The 15361-nt window shown below is 45.6% G+C and overlaps 1 protein-coding gene across 2 annotated transcripts; it reads left to right on the top strand.

Moving 5' to 3' along the window:
• Positions 1-3998: 3998 nt before the first annotated feature.
• LOC139534547 (B-cell CLL/lymphoma 6 member B protein-like) lies at positions 3999-9898 on the top strand. 2 transcript variants are annotated; one of them, XM_071333755.1, is made up of 11 exons: positions 3999-4131; positions 4509-4595; positions 4727-4953; positions 5053-5298; positions 5606-5797; positions 5940-6332; positions 6470-6591; positions 6758-6895; positions 7104-7246; positions 8086-8223; positions 8524-9898. In XM_071333755.1, the coding sequence occupies exons 2-11, from the start codon at positions 4563-4565 to the stop codon at positions 8662-8664; spliced, it is 1773 nt and encodes a 590-aa protein (XP_071189856.1). In that variant the 5' UTR covers positions 3999-4131; positions 4509-4562; the 3' UTR covers positions 8665-9898. The 2 variants fall into 2 exon arrangements, with proteins under 2 accessions (XP_071189856.1, XP_071189855.1); XM_071333754.1 differs by having other exon boundaries at positions 6758-6904.
• The last annotated feature ends 5463 nt before the right edge of the window (positions 9899-15361 follow it).

Genomic DNA, 15361 nt, shown 5'->3' with positions numbered 1-15361 from the left:
TACCCATCTCATATGTATATGTATATACTGTACTCTATATCATCTACTGCATCTTGCCATCTTTATGTAATACATGTACCACTAGCCACTTTAAACTATGCCACTTTATGTTTACATACCCTACAGTACTCATCTCATATGTATATACCGTACTCTATACCATCTACTGCATCTTGCCTATGCCGTTCTGTACCATCACTCATTCATATATCTTTATGTACATATTATTTATCCCTTTACACTTGTGTGTATAAGGTAGTAGTTGTGGAATTGTTAGGTTAGATTACTTGTTGTTATTACTGCATTGTCGGAACTAGAAGCACAAGCATTTCGCTACACTCGCGTTAACATCTGCTAACCATGTGTATGTGACTAATAAAATTTGATTTGATTTGGTTTAGGACATCCCACTCTTACTAAAAAAAACTACTTCAAAAACGTGTGAGTCGATTCAGATTCTTAGAATCTAAATTAAATTCTTAGCCTTACATCTGCACCTGATAGGCTTCTAGGAATTTGCAATTGACAAACAATGTTCTTCATGTTGCAAAGAAGCCTTTGCAAAAAAATATATATATATAGATAGATATATAGATAGATAGATAGATAGATATAGATGCAGTGCATTTGGAAAGTATCCAAACACCTGAACTTTTTTCACATTTTGTTACATATTATTCTGAAATTGATTAAGTATATGTTTTTCCTCATCAATCTACACACAATGTCCTATAAACAAAGCGAAAGCAGAAATACCTTATTTACATAAATATTCAGACCCTTTGCTATCAGACTCGAAATTGAGCTCAGGTGCATCATGCTTCCATTGATCATCTTTGAGATGTTTCTACAACTTGATTGGAGTCCACCTGTGGTAAATTTAATTGATTGGACATTATTTGGAAAGGCACACACCTGTCTATATAACGTCCCACAGTTGAAAGTGCATTTCAGAGCAAAAAACAAGCCATGAGGTCAAAGGAATTGTGTGTAGACTGATGAGGGAAAAAAAACGATTTAATACATTTTAGAATAAGGATGTAACGTAACAGAATGTGGAAAAAGTCAAGGGGTATGAATACTTTCCGAAGGCACTGTATCTCTCTCGTTCGCTCTCTGTCTCGCCCACTCGCCTATGTCCCCAGACAGTGCTTCAAAGGAAGCTCTTTTTCAATATGTTTTGCTTTGTTTTTCATGGCACCGGTTTTCTGTTATTTTTTTCTAATTCCTACCACCATCTAAAGGAGACAAAATTCCTACCCCCCCCCCCCCCCCCCCCAGAGTTCCCTACCACCCCTCCCTCCCCAACCTCTACCCTTCTCTATCAGGATAGTGCTTACAGCTTGCCCTTATATGTCCAGAATGCTCGGCAAGCACAGGAAGACACAGTTTATATGTATCTGTGTTATTGTTTCAGGCGCTTGTTGTCAACACTTTTGCATCAGCTATTGAATTAGACTGTCGGTGATTGAGTATCCGCGTTTGCCTTTTAAGGTATGCAGTAAAGTAGTTCCCCAAGCAACAAAGCGACAGCCCAATCAAGGGTTTCCCCGGAATTGCATTTTTTGTGTTTTAGAACCAGAAGCAAAATAGGAAATATTGTCAAACTTGAAAGAATTCATTGCCAAATGCATTATGAAAGATATGCATAATCAAAAAAGCTAAGTATTTTAGAGTGTTCTTTAAATTGTACTCTTTAACTCTGTCTTGTTTTATTTGGTAAGATTCTTGACCTTTGCCCTTGATTATATAACCACAATGTTACTGTACGGAGGTGATGTTTCACCCAACCGGTCTGTTCATACAGTATCAGAACGATAACCATAACACACTACAATAACCACAACCCTCCAAATTAAAGTTTTTATAAAGCTCCTATCATTTACATGGGCATAGTAGTGGACACTGACAGATTGGGTGAACAAGGGGAAGTCTCCATTAGCTAGCAGAGCCTTGCCAACTGGACAGACTGAATGGCTTCCGCTCATTGGCGAACCTGTTTAGTAATGTTCTCACTTTTCCTCAACCGCCCCCCTCTTCCGTTCCTCTCACAATGCCTGGAAGTATCTTAGACCCAGGCTACATCTTTTTCTCTGTTTTCTTAAATGTTGTTTTTCTTTCAACTTTTTCTTTTGTTCCTTTTTTATAAGACACAATTGATCTGGCCTCCATCAAAACAAATAAAAGCACAAGGACACACACACGCACTCAACACCCCTCGCAAAACACTCTGCTTCCGACTCGCATTTACACTATGGGTTTATACCCAAACATGGCCATATTGGTTGATTTGTCGTTGTTTGCAGCTTGTACACATATATTTCAACTCCTACAAAATAATTTTTCACTGACAGAAAAATGGGATTAACATTGGTCTCCTTTTAAAGGGAATTATTTTTCTTCTATTTGATTTGGGTTGGCTTCAACAGTCCATGAAATAAATAGAATTTGTTGTTTCATGCATAATAACTTTAACACCCTATTACAGAGATTCAATAATACGAATCAGGGAGTATTATCTGCATCATCTTGACAGATTCAAAGCTTGTTTTCCTTAAATGGTGGAAAACCTACCCTCTCTCACTGCTTATAAAACCACAAAACGATCAAAAAGAAAAACACATTCAACAGAAACTGAAATCTCAGGTTTGCAGTTCGCATCATCCCTGTGGACTTATCTTATCTCCTTCTGGTCTTGACCGACCGACAGATGCCTTGAAACTCGCTCAAGGTCCTCCAGTTCCGTCAGAGTTATATGATCTGAAGGAAATGCAAGTTCATGGTGCACTGAAGCAGCCCGTCTATCAGCTCTGTGTGTTGTAATGTCATGCACCTCTTTGTGAACCAAGGCTGTGCTTAATATGGTCACTTTTCCACTTGTTTTTAAGTTAATGCTGACCTTTGACACTTTGTACCCCCCCCCTTGCATCCCTCCCTCGTCCCCTCCCCATGTCTCCTGCTTCACTTATTATTGACGGATGTCCTGCGCAGGCGTTTTCCTCCTCTTCTTGGTGCGCCTCGCAGGATGCATTCATATATGGTGTGTGTGTGTGTGTGTGTGTGTGTGTTCGGCAGTTCCTGCGCATCTGTCCTCTGCTTTTCTAACAGTCTTGGCGGTTGTTGTTTTGCAAGCCAGGGAGAGGGTATCTCCCATATCGCCCCCCTGCCTCCCCCCCCCCACACTCTCCCGTTTCCTTCCTCTAAGTGCCCATAACACGTTGGCCTCTCCCCTCAGGCAGTAGGCCAGAAGCTTCCGGAAGACTTTATGGAGCGCTCATAACTTTATGTTCACCTGGATCTGTCACCTCAGAAATATACTCTTTATGACTGCATGACTAAGAGGTATACATCATGTCATTTCGAGTCTCTGTCTGTAAAATAGCACAGATTTTGCTGTATGCTCACCCTAAGTTGCAGTGAGTTGAGTAAGGATACTATATGCGTCTGGTGTGAAAGAAAATGTTCCAGCCTGATGTATGTGGAAGTGCAACGTTAAATCCATCAAGTCAATGGCTTCTGCTCTGTCTATACAATGTTACACAACATATACAATGTTACATTTCAGGAACGATCCCTTCTCTGATATCTGAAGAGCCTCAGTTCCCGAGGGGCAGGTTTTGAGTTTGGAAAAAGGTTTGTTTATCTAACATGTAGGGTTCATTGGGAGTAAGGCATTGGTGGTGGATGGAGGATGGTCTTCTCTGACCCTAAGGTTCAGCTCCTGGAGAGCCTCACCCTCAGCAACATAATCCCTATTCCCTTCGGATCCTCATATATATTTGTTCTACTCACACCACTTTCCTGCCATTACTTTGTTTGCAGAGACTATGGGGTTAGGAAAACTAATAGTCCACTAAAAATACCCTGCCGGCTGGCCTTTTCCTGCAGGCAGCACAGCTTCCAGGGTACGTGTGGACCGCTGAGGAAAGAGGACATGAGTGGAGCTGGTCTGCATGCGGCTTCCTGCGCTATGTTATAAAGACTCCCCTCCCTCCGGCTAACCTCCACAGTCTTTCTCAGACAACTGTGGTAGGTTATATCTTGGGCTAGCTATATTGAGGTACCTGACAGTTGAACTGAGGGTTGCGAGGTCAGCATTGTGCACATTGGTTCTCGTCCCTGCTGGTCGGGGTGAGTGGTTACCTAGATGTTTTGTTGATGTTTTTTAAGGGTTCGATCATGTTTCATGATGTTTGATAACATTTAGGGGTTGCCTGGATTGGTGTGATTGAAACCGGCATCAGGGATGTTAGTTCTACCGCTTTTCTGTCTAAAAGTACATTCTTTCAACATGGTTTCACCTGGAGGGCGAATTATGTTGTCGATAAGAATCTATTTTTGTGGCTACATTTTTACTACAACATGGCAGATATTTCATCCTATAAATGGGGATGTATTGACATTTCAAAGGTATTTTTCATGATGTAATGAGATCCATGTCTTGTGCATGAAGTGTTTCATATTAAGTTGCATTATGTTTCAGTGCCGTCATGTTTTGCTTCCTGCAGGTACGAGTAGGGAGCTGGTCTCACCTAGCAGAGGCGTCCAGGAGACTGCCCTCTATGTATTCTCTAGCTGGTGCCTTCCTCAACAAGGTAGGTCAATGTGAGGGAGCTGCACTTTGACTGGGACAGTACATTGTACATTTTAGAAACTTTAATATAATACATAGTCCCATTGTAACTCTACCGTTATATATTTTTTGCCTTCCTCTCCCGAACAAAAGATGAGCAAGATCCAGATGGTGGAGGGATACCAGGTTGGAGGAAGGCGTGCGGTGGTGGCGTCTGATGCCGTTGCTGCGGAGGGATATGTCAAGGAGTTTACGCGCCACTCCAACGACGTCCTGCTGAATCTGAATGAGCTGAGGCACCGGAACATTCTGACCGATGCCACCCTCGTGGTGGGCACTGCCCAACTGCAGGCACACTGTGCTGTGCTCATTGCCTGCAGGTCAGCTCAGAGGATAATATGTAATTTTCTTGTTTTTGTTCTTCTTGTTCTTTTTCTTCTTGTTCTTGCACTAAATTGCACATTCTGTCTCTCTCTCAGTGGGTTCTTCTACTCCCTGTACTGCCATCGTGTGTCCTCCCCCGTACAGAGTGGTGCTGGAGGCCAGGCCCTAACCCTGTCTCTCCCTGACTCCCTGGACCCCTCCAGCGTCTCCCTGCTCCTGGACTTCATGTACACCTCCCGGCTGCCCCTCACATCACACACCGTCCCCGGGGTGCTCGCCGTCGCGACCTACCTGCAGATGGACCACGTGGCCGACACCTGCAGAGCTTTCATGTTACACATGTGAGCCCCTTTTTTCTATAAGTCTATGGGTGAGCCTTGGGGAGTGGTGATGCTAGCTAACAGGATAAACTAAAATCACCCATGGGGAAAGGAATTTACTGAAATACCATGTCAGCTAGAGACTTTGGGGTAGACTTGAATAGGCAGTTAGCTGTAAACGTTTTAAGCTTTAAATAGGCTTCTAAATCTGTCCTACAGGCGCCATGGCTGCTGGTCGAAACTATGTTAACGAATCATTTCCCTATGGTCTATAGTTAATTGGTTTTGACTGGCGTTACCTGACAGTTCCTTTTGTTTCCCCACACAGTGAGAGGATGAGAGGGACGCCCCCTCAAGTGGAGCTGGACTCCACGGTGTCTGCAGTGTTTGAGGCACCCTCAGGGGGAATTCCTCCCAATCCCCCTATCAATGGAAGACCCCGCCCGTCTGTTCTCGCTGTCTCCACCCCCTCACAGCCCGCAGCGGAGGCTGAGGGCCGCATTTGCCCTGACTCAGCCAGGTGAGAGAGAGAGAGAGTGAGTGTGTGTGTACATGTGTCTGCTTATCTCTTTGTCAGTACCGTGTGTGTGTGTGTTTGTCTCTATGTGCCATTGTCTATGTTCAGTTTGCTCATTGCATGAGTTCCTTTTTTTCTCCTGCAGGGTCCCTGGAGACATCCGGGCCTCTCTGCAGCCAGGGACTTTCCTGACCCGTAAGCCCAGGTCAAAGGAACTAAAGCTGGAGCCTGAATCCCCTCTCCCCACGCCCTCTCCAGAAAGCCCATCGTGCTCCAGCTGCCAGCCCAACTCTCCTGCTGAGTCCAAAACCTGTAACTTGGGTGAACCCAAGAGCAGCCCTGACCCTAAGGCTTGCAACTGGAAGAAATACAAGTACATCATCCTCAATCCCCTCTGTGCCATAACCACGATGAAGGAGGAGGAGCCTGAGGAGGTCCAGCAGCAGTTTAGGCACACCCCCACCTCTGATAGGATGGAGGTGACATTGAAGCCAACTATAGAGGCGTGGCCAGGGGAAGGATCTGGCCAAAATGACAGGTGTGTTGTCAATATTATGCAATACTGGTATTTTAAAACCAACAAGTCATATTGACCAAATAAACTATCCAAGGAGATGGTTGAAGTGGGCTAACTTGGCACTGATGTTGACAATATGACTATGTTCTGTCTTCCAGGCAGGGGCACGTCTCCTGCTATGATGTCCCTGGCCGTAGCCCTCCTCTGGTGCCCCTCACAGGGCTGTCAGCACGCTCTGCGGACCACCCCATGGAGCCTCCCACCCACAAGGAAGGAACAGGTACTACAACCTTACTACCTCGGCAGCAGCAGATATGACATGTAAAACACTTATTTTCTCCAGCTAAACAGTGAGAGATCATGCTTGTGTTGTATGCTTACAATGTACATACGTGTCACATGTAAATATATGAGATACGTATTGGTATATATTCTCTGCCTCTCAGCCTCGCTTTGCTATCTGGCACCGCGCCCATTGGAGCCAGAGGCTGCCCATCACCGCCAACACCCAATCAAGCGCAAGAATTACGGCTTGCCATTCCGTTACTCCGGCAACCTGAGCGTGATAAAGGCTGTCTGCACAGGTGAGGCAGGTAACCAATGACATCTGATGATGTGGTCATTTGACACACACACCTCCATGACATGATGTTTGAGTGTCATTTACCATCATAGTAACGAACGGAGGCATTGCAGCAGTTTGGACAGTTAGGCATTATGACTACAGTTGATTATCCCCACAGGTAGTTGATGTGTGTGTTTCATTGAACTTCTCTTTCCCTTCTTTTCCAGCCCCTGCTGCCGGCGACAAGCCGTACCGCTGCAACGTGTGTGGCGCCCAGTTCAACCGGCCCGCCAATTTGAAGACTCACTCCCGCATCCACTCTGGAGAGAAGCCCTACCACTGTGATACCTGCGGGACCCGATTCGTTCAGGTGAGGACCCACCACAGATAAGGGACAGGTGTTGAACAGAGGGTGTGTGTGTGTGTGTGTGTGTGTGTGTGTGTGTGTGTGTGTGTGTGTGTGTGTGTGTGTGTGTGTGTGTGTGTGTGTGTGTGTGTGTGTGTGTGTGTGTGTGTGTGTGTGTGTGTGTGTGTGTGTGTGTGTGTGTGTGTGGACGTGTTTAACTATTCTTGTGGGGACCTGAAGTCCCTACAAGAATAGTAAACAAAGTAAAAATTGACCAACTGGGGACATTTTGTTAGTCCCCACAAGGTCAAATGCTATTTCTAGGGGGTTTAGGGTTAAGGTTAGAATTAGTGTTAGGGTTAGAATTAAGTTAAATATTAAGGTTAGGAGCTAGGGTTAGTTGTAGGGTTAGGGTTAGGAGCTAGGGTTAGGTTTAGGGTTAGGATAAAGTTTAGGTTTTTGGGTTAGGGTTAGGGTTAGGGTTAAGGTTAGGGTTAGGGTTAGGGTAAGAGTACGGGTTAGGATTAGGGTTAGGTTTAGGGTTAGGGGTTAGGGAAAATAGAATTTTGAATGGGACTGAATTGTATGTCCCCACAAGGTTAGCTGTACAAGACTGTGTGTGTGTGTGTATGTGTATGTGTATGTGTATGTGTGTGTGTGTGTGTGTGTGTGTGTGTGTGTGTGTGTGTGTGTGTGTGTGTGTGTGTGTGTGTGTGTGTGTGTGTGTGTGTGTGTGTGTGTGTGTGCAGGAGCAAAGTGTAAGGTCGAAGTCAAAGTTGTTGCTTTATGTTATAGCTATGTTATGTTATACGTTATTTATCAATGTTCATTTGGCTGACCCGTGCATGTGTGTTATCCTACAGGTGGCCCACCTGCGAGCCCATGTTCTGATTCACACAGGGGAGAAGCCCTATCCCTGTCACACCTGTGGCACTCGCTTCCGTCACCTGCAGACCCTGAAGAGCCACCTGCGTATTCACACTGGCGAGAAGCCTTACACTGTGAGTATATCACTCACACATTACAAAGAACTGCATTGTTGGTTAACGGCTTGAGAGTAGGTATTTCATGGTAAGGTGTTGTATTCGGCGCATGTGACGAATACAATTTGATTTGATTTGACACACACATACGTGTGCAGACAGACACACATATGCACGCAGGCACGCACACCTCTTGTGTTTGACCTCTTGCAATACAAACAGTTGTTCCATGACGAAATAGATCATTTATCTGTTTACAACCATCAACAACATTATGATGCCATGACATTGCCCTCTCCCCTCCCCTCTCTCTCCCAGTGTGAGAAGTGTGACCTGCACGTCCGCCACAAGAGCCAGCTGCGTCTCCACCTGAGGCAGAAGCACGGCGCCGTCACCAACAACAAGATCCACTACAAGGTCCTGGCCGACCCCTACCAGTCCATCCTGCAGGCCTGTTAAATGTCTTCCCTTTGAACCCGGACCTTTAACCCCTAACCCCAAACCCAATAGATACCAGCCATGACCCTAACATTTCTGTCAATCAAATCATGATCGTTTATCTGTTACCACCCTAGTTTCTCCTGTGTTATTATGGTCCATGGCTGAATCCCAAATGGCACTCTATACCTTATATAGGGCACTATTTTTTACCAGGGCTGGGTGCCATTCGAGACTGCCTGTCTGTATTTTTCTCAAGTATGTTTCACCCACTGGCTAGGGAGGCCATTATAACACCTAAACATATAGTTGGAAGTACATGGGTCCTGTATGTGATTAGCCAATCAAGCCATGATGTTCTAATATGATTTGGGGAAAGATGGCAGGACCAGAGATCTGAGCTGATATGTCGATAGCATGCTGATGCCTTTCCTCTACATGCTGTCAGTGAGGTATTGGGCCTGTATGAGTTAGGTCAGTATGACGTGGAGAGAGCTGACGAGAGTTACTGGGAGTAGTATGGAATGTTTTTGTAGCCCATCAGTTAGAGAGAGAGAGAGAGAGAGAGAGAGAGATTTGACCGTTAAGAACATGAAATTAGGATTTGACTGTATTAGAGTGATAGAGAGAATAATGTAGTAGGTTGCTATGAGGTTGGGAGCTGTAGAAATGGATAGAGCAAGTGAAAGAAAGTTTTCTGTGCCATTGTTTTATTTATTTTCCAGTCTCACAGGTATTTTTAGGGACTGGGACACATTGGGGATCGTTGAGTATTTGGAAGGGACACTACAAAAATGTCATTGCATAACAATGTAGACAAAGATAGGTCAAAGATCATAATGCCCTCAGCACTAACATGTGAATAGACTACCCCGATTGTGACAGCTTTAAATAGCTTTTTAACTAATGTTTATTTTTTACATACTTGGGGCCTTTGTATAATGACGTGTCATATTGGATCAGATATTTTGCCCGTTACATCCCTGCTGTGTTTTTCTAAAGCTTTTTATTTAAATGTAAGATTATAACTTGTCATCCGTGATTAATTATAATTTTATTTCGGAGTCCAAGCAGGCAAAGGACTTCCGTCTCTTGTATATGAAGGAATATGGGCTCTCAGAGCATAAAAGCTAGATAATGCTACTGTAAAAAATGGATGAGAGATAATATTGATATCTGAAATTGTATGGTGTTCTTTTGCTGGACAAAGACAAGGACTGTTTTATACGAATTAAATGAAATTGATTGCCATTAACTACAAATGAGTTGTATCTTTTTAAGTTGTACTGTATGTGTTGAACGTGTGAGGACTTGTGTATGCCTAAGTACCTGTACCACCGTTAAGGAAACAACGATATGGTACTACTGTATTGATCTGAAAAGATTCGGACATAAGATATGGATGCAATCTAAATATTCAATATCATTTTGGACTCAGCATTCTACCTGCCATACTAATATTGAGTGATTTAGGATTTAGGGATGTAGGACTTTCCAAATCCACACATACACCCACACGTTTGTTTTACTATCCTTTTGGGGAACAAACAATTGATTCCCATTTAAAATCTTATTTTCCCTAACCCTTAGGCTAAACCTAACCCTAAACCCCTAACCCTAACCCTAAAACCCTAAACCTAACCCCTAACCTAATTGTAACCCTAAACCTAACCCCAAAGTCTACTGGTCCCCACAAGGATAGCAAAACCAAAAACACACACATCTCCTCCCTAGACTTCCTTCCTCCCATTAACTCAGCCTTCAAACCCCCATGACTCACTTCTTTTGCAGAGGAGCCAACAATGACTCAAACCGCTCTCTGGGTCCGGCTGTTGGTGAGGGAAGGAACAATAGAGTCCTGGGCACCTGTTTCCGGCAGGGCTATAATGCGGAGTGCACACTGCCATCCACTATGTGATAGCATACTGCTTCCTGTGGTGAAGGGGGCACTGGCCCCTGCTGAACTCTCCAACCGTCTGTCACCCTCAGTTCCTGCTCTGTGATGGGCTTGTGGCAGGCAGAAGGACCTGATGATCTCATCTGTGACACCCTATTCCTATACAGTGCACTACTTCTGACCAAGCCCTAGTCTGACCAGAGCCCTGGTCAATAGCATAGGGGATGGGGTGCTATTTCGGGTGCAAACTGTGTGAATACTATCTGTCTAATCCTTGTTTCCACCTTCCCTGATTCCTCTCAAAGCTCATCGGAGGACGAGGTCTGAGGGAGGGACCTTGGATCCACTCCACCAATGCGCTCCTTTGAGAGTCATTGAGGAAACATGGATGGAGGATGCATTACGTTTGCAGACACAGCCATTGTCTGTGAGGGAACGGCAGCGAGGAGAAGAGGCATTTGGAGAAATGTTGGAAATGAGAGGGGACTTTCCAACCCCTTCCCCCAGCCTTTCCATCAATGAGATAGTCACTGACATGACATGGCCTACCGTCTGTAAATCAACAGACATTTCATCTGCTGACCCATATTAGTTCTTGACACTGGCAGCATCCTCACACATGTCAATGCTTGTATCACACGTTACAGGCTATCTATCAATTCATCATTCATTCTATGCTCCATAACCAGCGCTGACTATTTACACATTTTTTCAATCCCTTTGGCACATTTTTCAGATGTAAGTGGTATATTTTAAAAACTCTAAGTACAAAACTCTAAACCGATAATACTACCCACTGTGCAAAAACTGATTGAATCAACGTGGAAAACTGACTGGATTTGCAAGAAGTCATCAACTTAAGGGAATTTTGTCATTTTTTTCACCCAACTTTTAAACTTAATCCAATGACATGGTGACATTTATTTTTTGTTGATTAAATGTTGAATTCACGTTGACATCTCAACCAAATGTAAATCAAAACTAGATGTTGAACTGACGTCTGTGCCCAGTGGTTAGTAATGTCCCCTATCTTATGTGCAGAACCCTTTGTTGTGCGTTCATTGGGCTTTCACACATCTTTCACCCCTGAGACATTCATACAAAAGTTTTCCATGAAATACCATGGGCATGGGCCTCCCGAGTGGCGCAGTGGTCTAAGGCACTGCATCGCTGTGCCACTAGAGATCTGTGTTCGAGTCCAGGCTCTGTCGCAGCCGGCTGTGACTGGGAGACCCATGGGGTGGTGCACAATTGGCTCAGCGTTGTTCGGGTTAGGGGAGGGTTTGGCCGGCAGGGATGTCCTTGTCCCATCGCGCACTAGCGACACCTGGTGCAGTGCACGCTGACACGGTCGTCAGGTGTACGTTGTTTCCTCCGTCACATTGGTGCTGCTGGCTTCCGGGTTAAGTGTGCATTGTGTCAAGAAGCAGTGCGGCTTGGCTGGGTTGTGTTTCGGAGGATGCATGGCTCTCGACCTTCTTCTCTCCCGAGTCCGTATGGGAGCTGCAGCGATGAGACAAGACTGTAACTACCAATTGGGGAGAAAAGGGAGTAATAAATAAATACCATGAGCACATTTTGTTTAGTCACCAATACATAATGTAATTATAGGCTCACCATTTAGTCATTTTAACTACCATTTAATCCCATAGCAAAAAAATACAAGACACACATGTAGTGCTGAATAGAAAGAATAGTAAATTGTCAATAACATACAGTATTTGACTAGAACTTGACATTGTATCCAATGGCAGGATGTGTGCATGTTGAGAAATATGTCAGTCTTACAGTTTCATTATCCTTATACAGTACATATGTAGGACAAATGTTGTAAAAATATTTGACTTGTCAACTGATACAGTATTGCCTGTCTCTCTGCTTGAAATTCAACAGCTTACAGTGTATGAAATTCATATAATAAGATATGACTGGTCGGTAGGGTAACTTCCATGATAACGCCTTTTTCGCGGTCCAGTGCTGTATGCCAGCCAGTTACCGGAACGCATCTTACCACCGAGTTCCACAGTCTTCACGGGTGTTAAAAGTGTTGTCTCCTATATGTGAGTTTGATGAAAAGTGTTCCTTCTCCACACACGGTTGTCAAGAGTGGTGGAAATGGAAGAAGAACCAATCTCTCCCAGTCCACAAGGTGGCATCCCGCCCTTTCAGATGGCACTTCACGGGTGTCTCGCTGTCTGCTCCGACCAATGGCACGCCTGAGCAGTGTCGCCTTGGATCATGCCAACTGTGATGTCAGGATACAGGCTACAATTTGTTGTGTCCCCCATGCATCTGCAGCGTCATTACGCTGACGATTCCCAAGGCCTCAGTGGCCATTTTGAGGGAGGAATATCCTCCCGTATCCAGAAGCAGGCAATCAGAGTGGTTCCCATGTCGAAATCCGGGACTGCTGGATCTTCAACTTTGCCTCCCATTCTAGCAAGCACCTCAGTCTATAAACTCAGAATGCTGAAGAACCGCTGGTGGCTGCGGAGTCGAGGGGGCAAGCAGTGTTACACACATCCATACTACTGTCCCATATTCAGACTCCAGGCCTCATAAGAAACCAGAAAAAGAGCTGTCTGACTCCATCTCAGCGCATTCCGTTTCTAGGTCTCGAGCTAGACTCACTCACGTATCATGCTTTTCTATCCCCACGGAGGGTGTCCGGGTTTGGGCTCTGCCAAATTTTGTTTGGGTCACACAGTGCGTTTTTTGCCAGTGCCTATGCCTACTGGGGATGATGGTTTCTGTGAAGGAAGTCATTCCCGTGGGGCTATTGTTGATATGACCCTTCCATCGCTGTGCTAGCCACTCACCTGGACGCATCTCACAGTCTAAGTCGGTCACTTCGGGTGTCCCTGTCAGGCCTACGGGCTATGGCCCAGTGGTGGGACCCTCTGCTATTGTCAGGGGGCTCCCATGGGCTGAGTTGTATCCTGCAAGGTGATCACGACAGACACATCCTCCCGGAGGGTGGGGTGCGCTGCACGAAGGCAACTCAATTTGGGTGGTTTGGACACTGGTGAGGAGCGCACTGTATTTCAATTACCCGGAGTATCTGGTGCTCAGGCGCTTCCCCCTGTTTTTGTCAGGCCGGCTTGTGCTGGTCAGAACCAACAATGTGTCAGTGGTGGTGGGTATCAACAGATGGGGACAGACTATCTCTATTCCGCCTAACATTGACTCGCTTCCTATCGCTGGGCAGCAGTGCACACATGCTTTCGCTTTGGGCAACGCATGTCTCCGGTTGCCTCAACTTGGATGCAGATGTTTCATCCAGGTGGGACCCTCTCTCTCAGGAGTGGAAGCTCTCCCAGGTATGTGACATTTTCGGCAGGTCCAAAGTAGATCTTTATGCGTCACAAGAAAATGTGCAGTCTAGTTTTCTCGATGAGGAACCCGAGTGGCCTGTTGGGAACGGACGCACTGGCGATTCTTGTGGTTCACCATTGGCCCAGGCAGCCTTGGTTCACGCAGATCATTTGCCTTTTATGTGGGGACTCCCGTTGCACAGGGATCTGTTGTCCCAGGCACACGGCATGTTTGGCCAGCGATGCCAGAGATTTGATTATTTTGGGTCTGGCCTCTAAGAGGGCCAAACTGATGGCTAGAGATCTACCTCTGAATGTTATTGCTACCATTCAGTCTGCAAGGGCGCCCTCCACGAGAGGGCTGTATTCGTATAAGTGGCAAGCGTTTCAGCTCCCGTGCCAAGATAAAGGACTTGTTCCTTTTCAGTGCTCTGTGCATTCTTCACTTTAAAAGTGTACATGGCCACATCTCAGCGAGTCATGTGGAAATTGTCTACGTCATCTCAGACCAGTCTCTAAACCTATTGCGCCCACATGTGACGTGGCGCTGGTTTTGGAGGCACTGTTCCCCCTTCGTCCTCTGGAATCGGTGGATATGAAGATTCTTTCCTACAAAACTTCCCTGCTCAGTGCTTTGGCATCGACTAAACGTGTTGGGAACCTCCACGAGTCATCCGTACACCCTTCCTGTACTCAATTCGCCCCGGGCGACTCTATGGTTACGTTGTGTCCAAATGTGGCCTTCACCCCAAAAGTCATGGCTATGTCCTGCAGGTCCTCAGCTTTGGAGCTATTTCCCTTTTCACCGCCTCCTTTTGCTTCTGAAGAACAACAGAGGATACATGCCCTGTGTCCGGTGCGAGTTTTACCCACATACATTGAAATGACCCGGGATATCCGGTTACGTGACCAACTTTTTGTCTGTTTTGCTAATCCAGCTCGTGGCCGGGCGGTATATAAGCAGCGTCTCCCCCACTGGATTGTGGAGGCTCCCTGGCATATAGCAGCAAGGGGGAAGGGTTACTAAGCGGTGTACGCGCCCACTCCACAAGGGATCTGGCAGCGTCTTGGCCGTTGTTTAAAGTGTTGACTATAGGAGATATTTGTGCTGTGGCGAGTTGGGCATCAACACACACTTTTGTGAGGTTTTATCGCTTGGATGTCACTTCACCCAGTGTAATACACAGTCTGATTATGGCTGGGACAGGGGAAAGTCACTAAGCAGTGCATCGTTTTCGTAATACCCAGACTGCCGCATCCGGAGATGCCAGGTCTGGGTGATCTGCCATGGGTCGTATCATGTAGTATCCTTTGGGCTCGGCTTGAGGCATGATTATATTTTCCCATAGTATATTGTACCGAAGTTGAATGACTAGAAAGGGAACGTAGCGTTATAGCTACTGTTCCTTGCAGGAGGGCAACGAGGTACAACACCTGTTTGGCCCCACACCACCCATTCCTGGACTCTGTGAAGAGCGGTATTAAATGAAGGAATGAATCTGAGCCT

The sequence above is a fragment of the Salvelinus alpinus genome, chromosome 11, assembly GCF_045679555.1.
Source record: "Salvelinus alpinus chromosome 11, SLU_Salpinus.1, whole genome shotgun sequence".
Taxonomy (NCBI): Eukaryota; Metazoa; Chordata; class Actinopteri; order Salmoniformes; family Salmonidae; genus Salvelinus; species Salvelinus alpinus.
This window is presented reverse-complemented; position numbering and strand designations above follow the sequence as displayed.

Excerpts from the sequence above, each read along its gene's own strand:
- LOC139534547 (XM_071333754.1), top strand. The coding sequence starts at position 4,563 with ATGTATTCTCTAGCTGGTGCCTTCCTCAACAAG. Across the intron at positions 6,333-6,469 it reads GGATCTGGCCAAAATGACAG|GCAGGGGCACGTCTCCTGCT; the intron begins GTGTGTTGTCAA and ends TCTGTCTTCCAG. Across the intron at positions 7,247-8,085 it reads GCGGGACCCGATTCGTTCAG|GTGGCCCACCTGCGAGCCCA; the intron begins GTGAGGACCCAC and ends GTTATCCTACAG.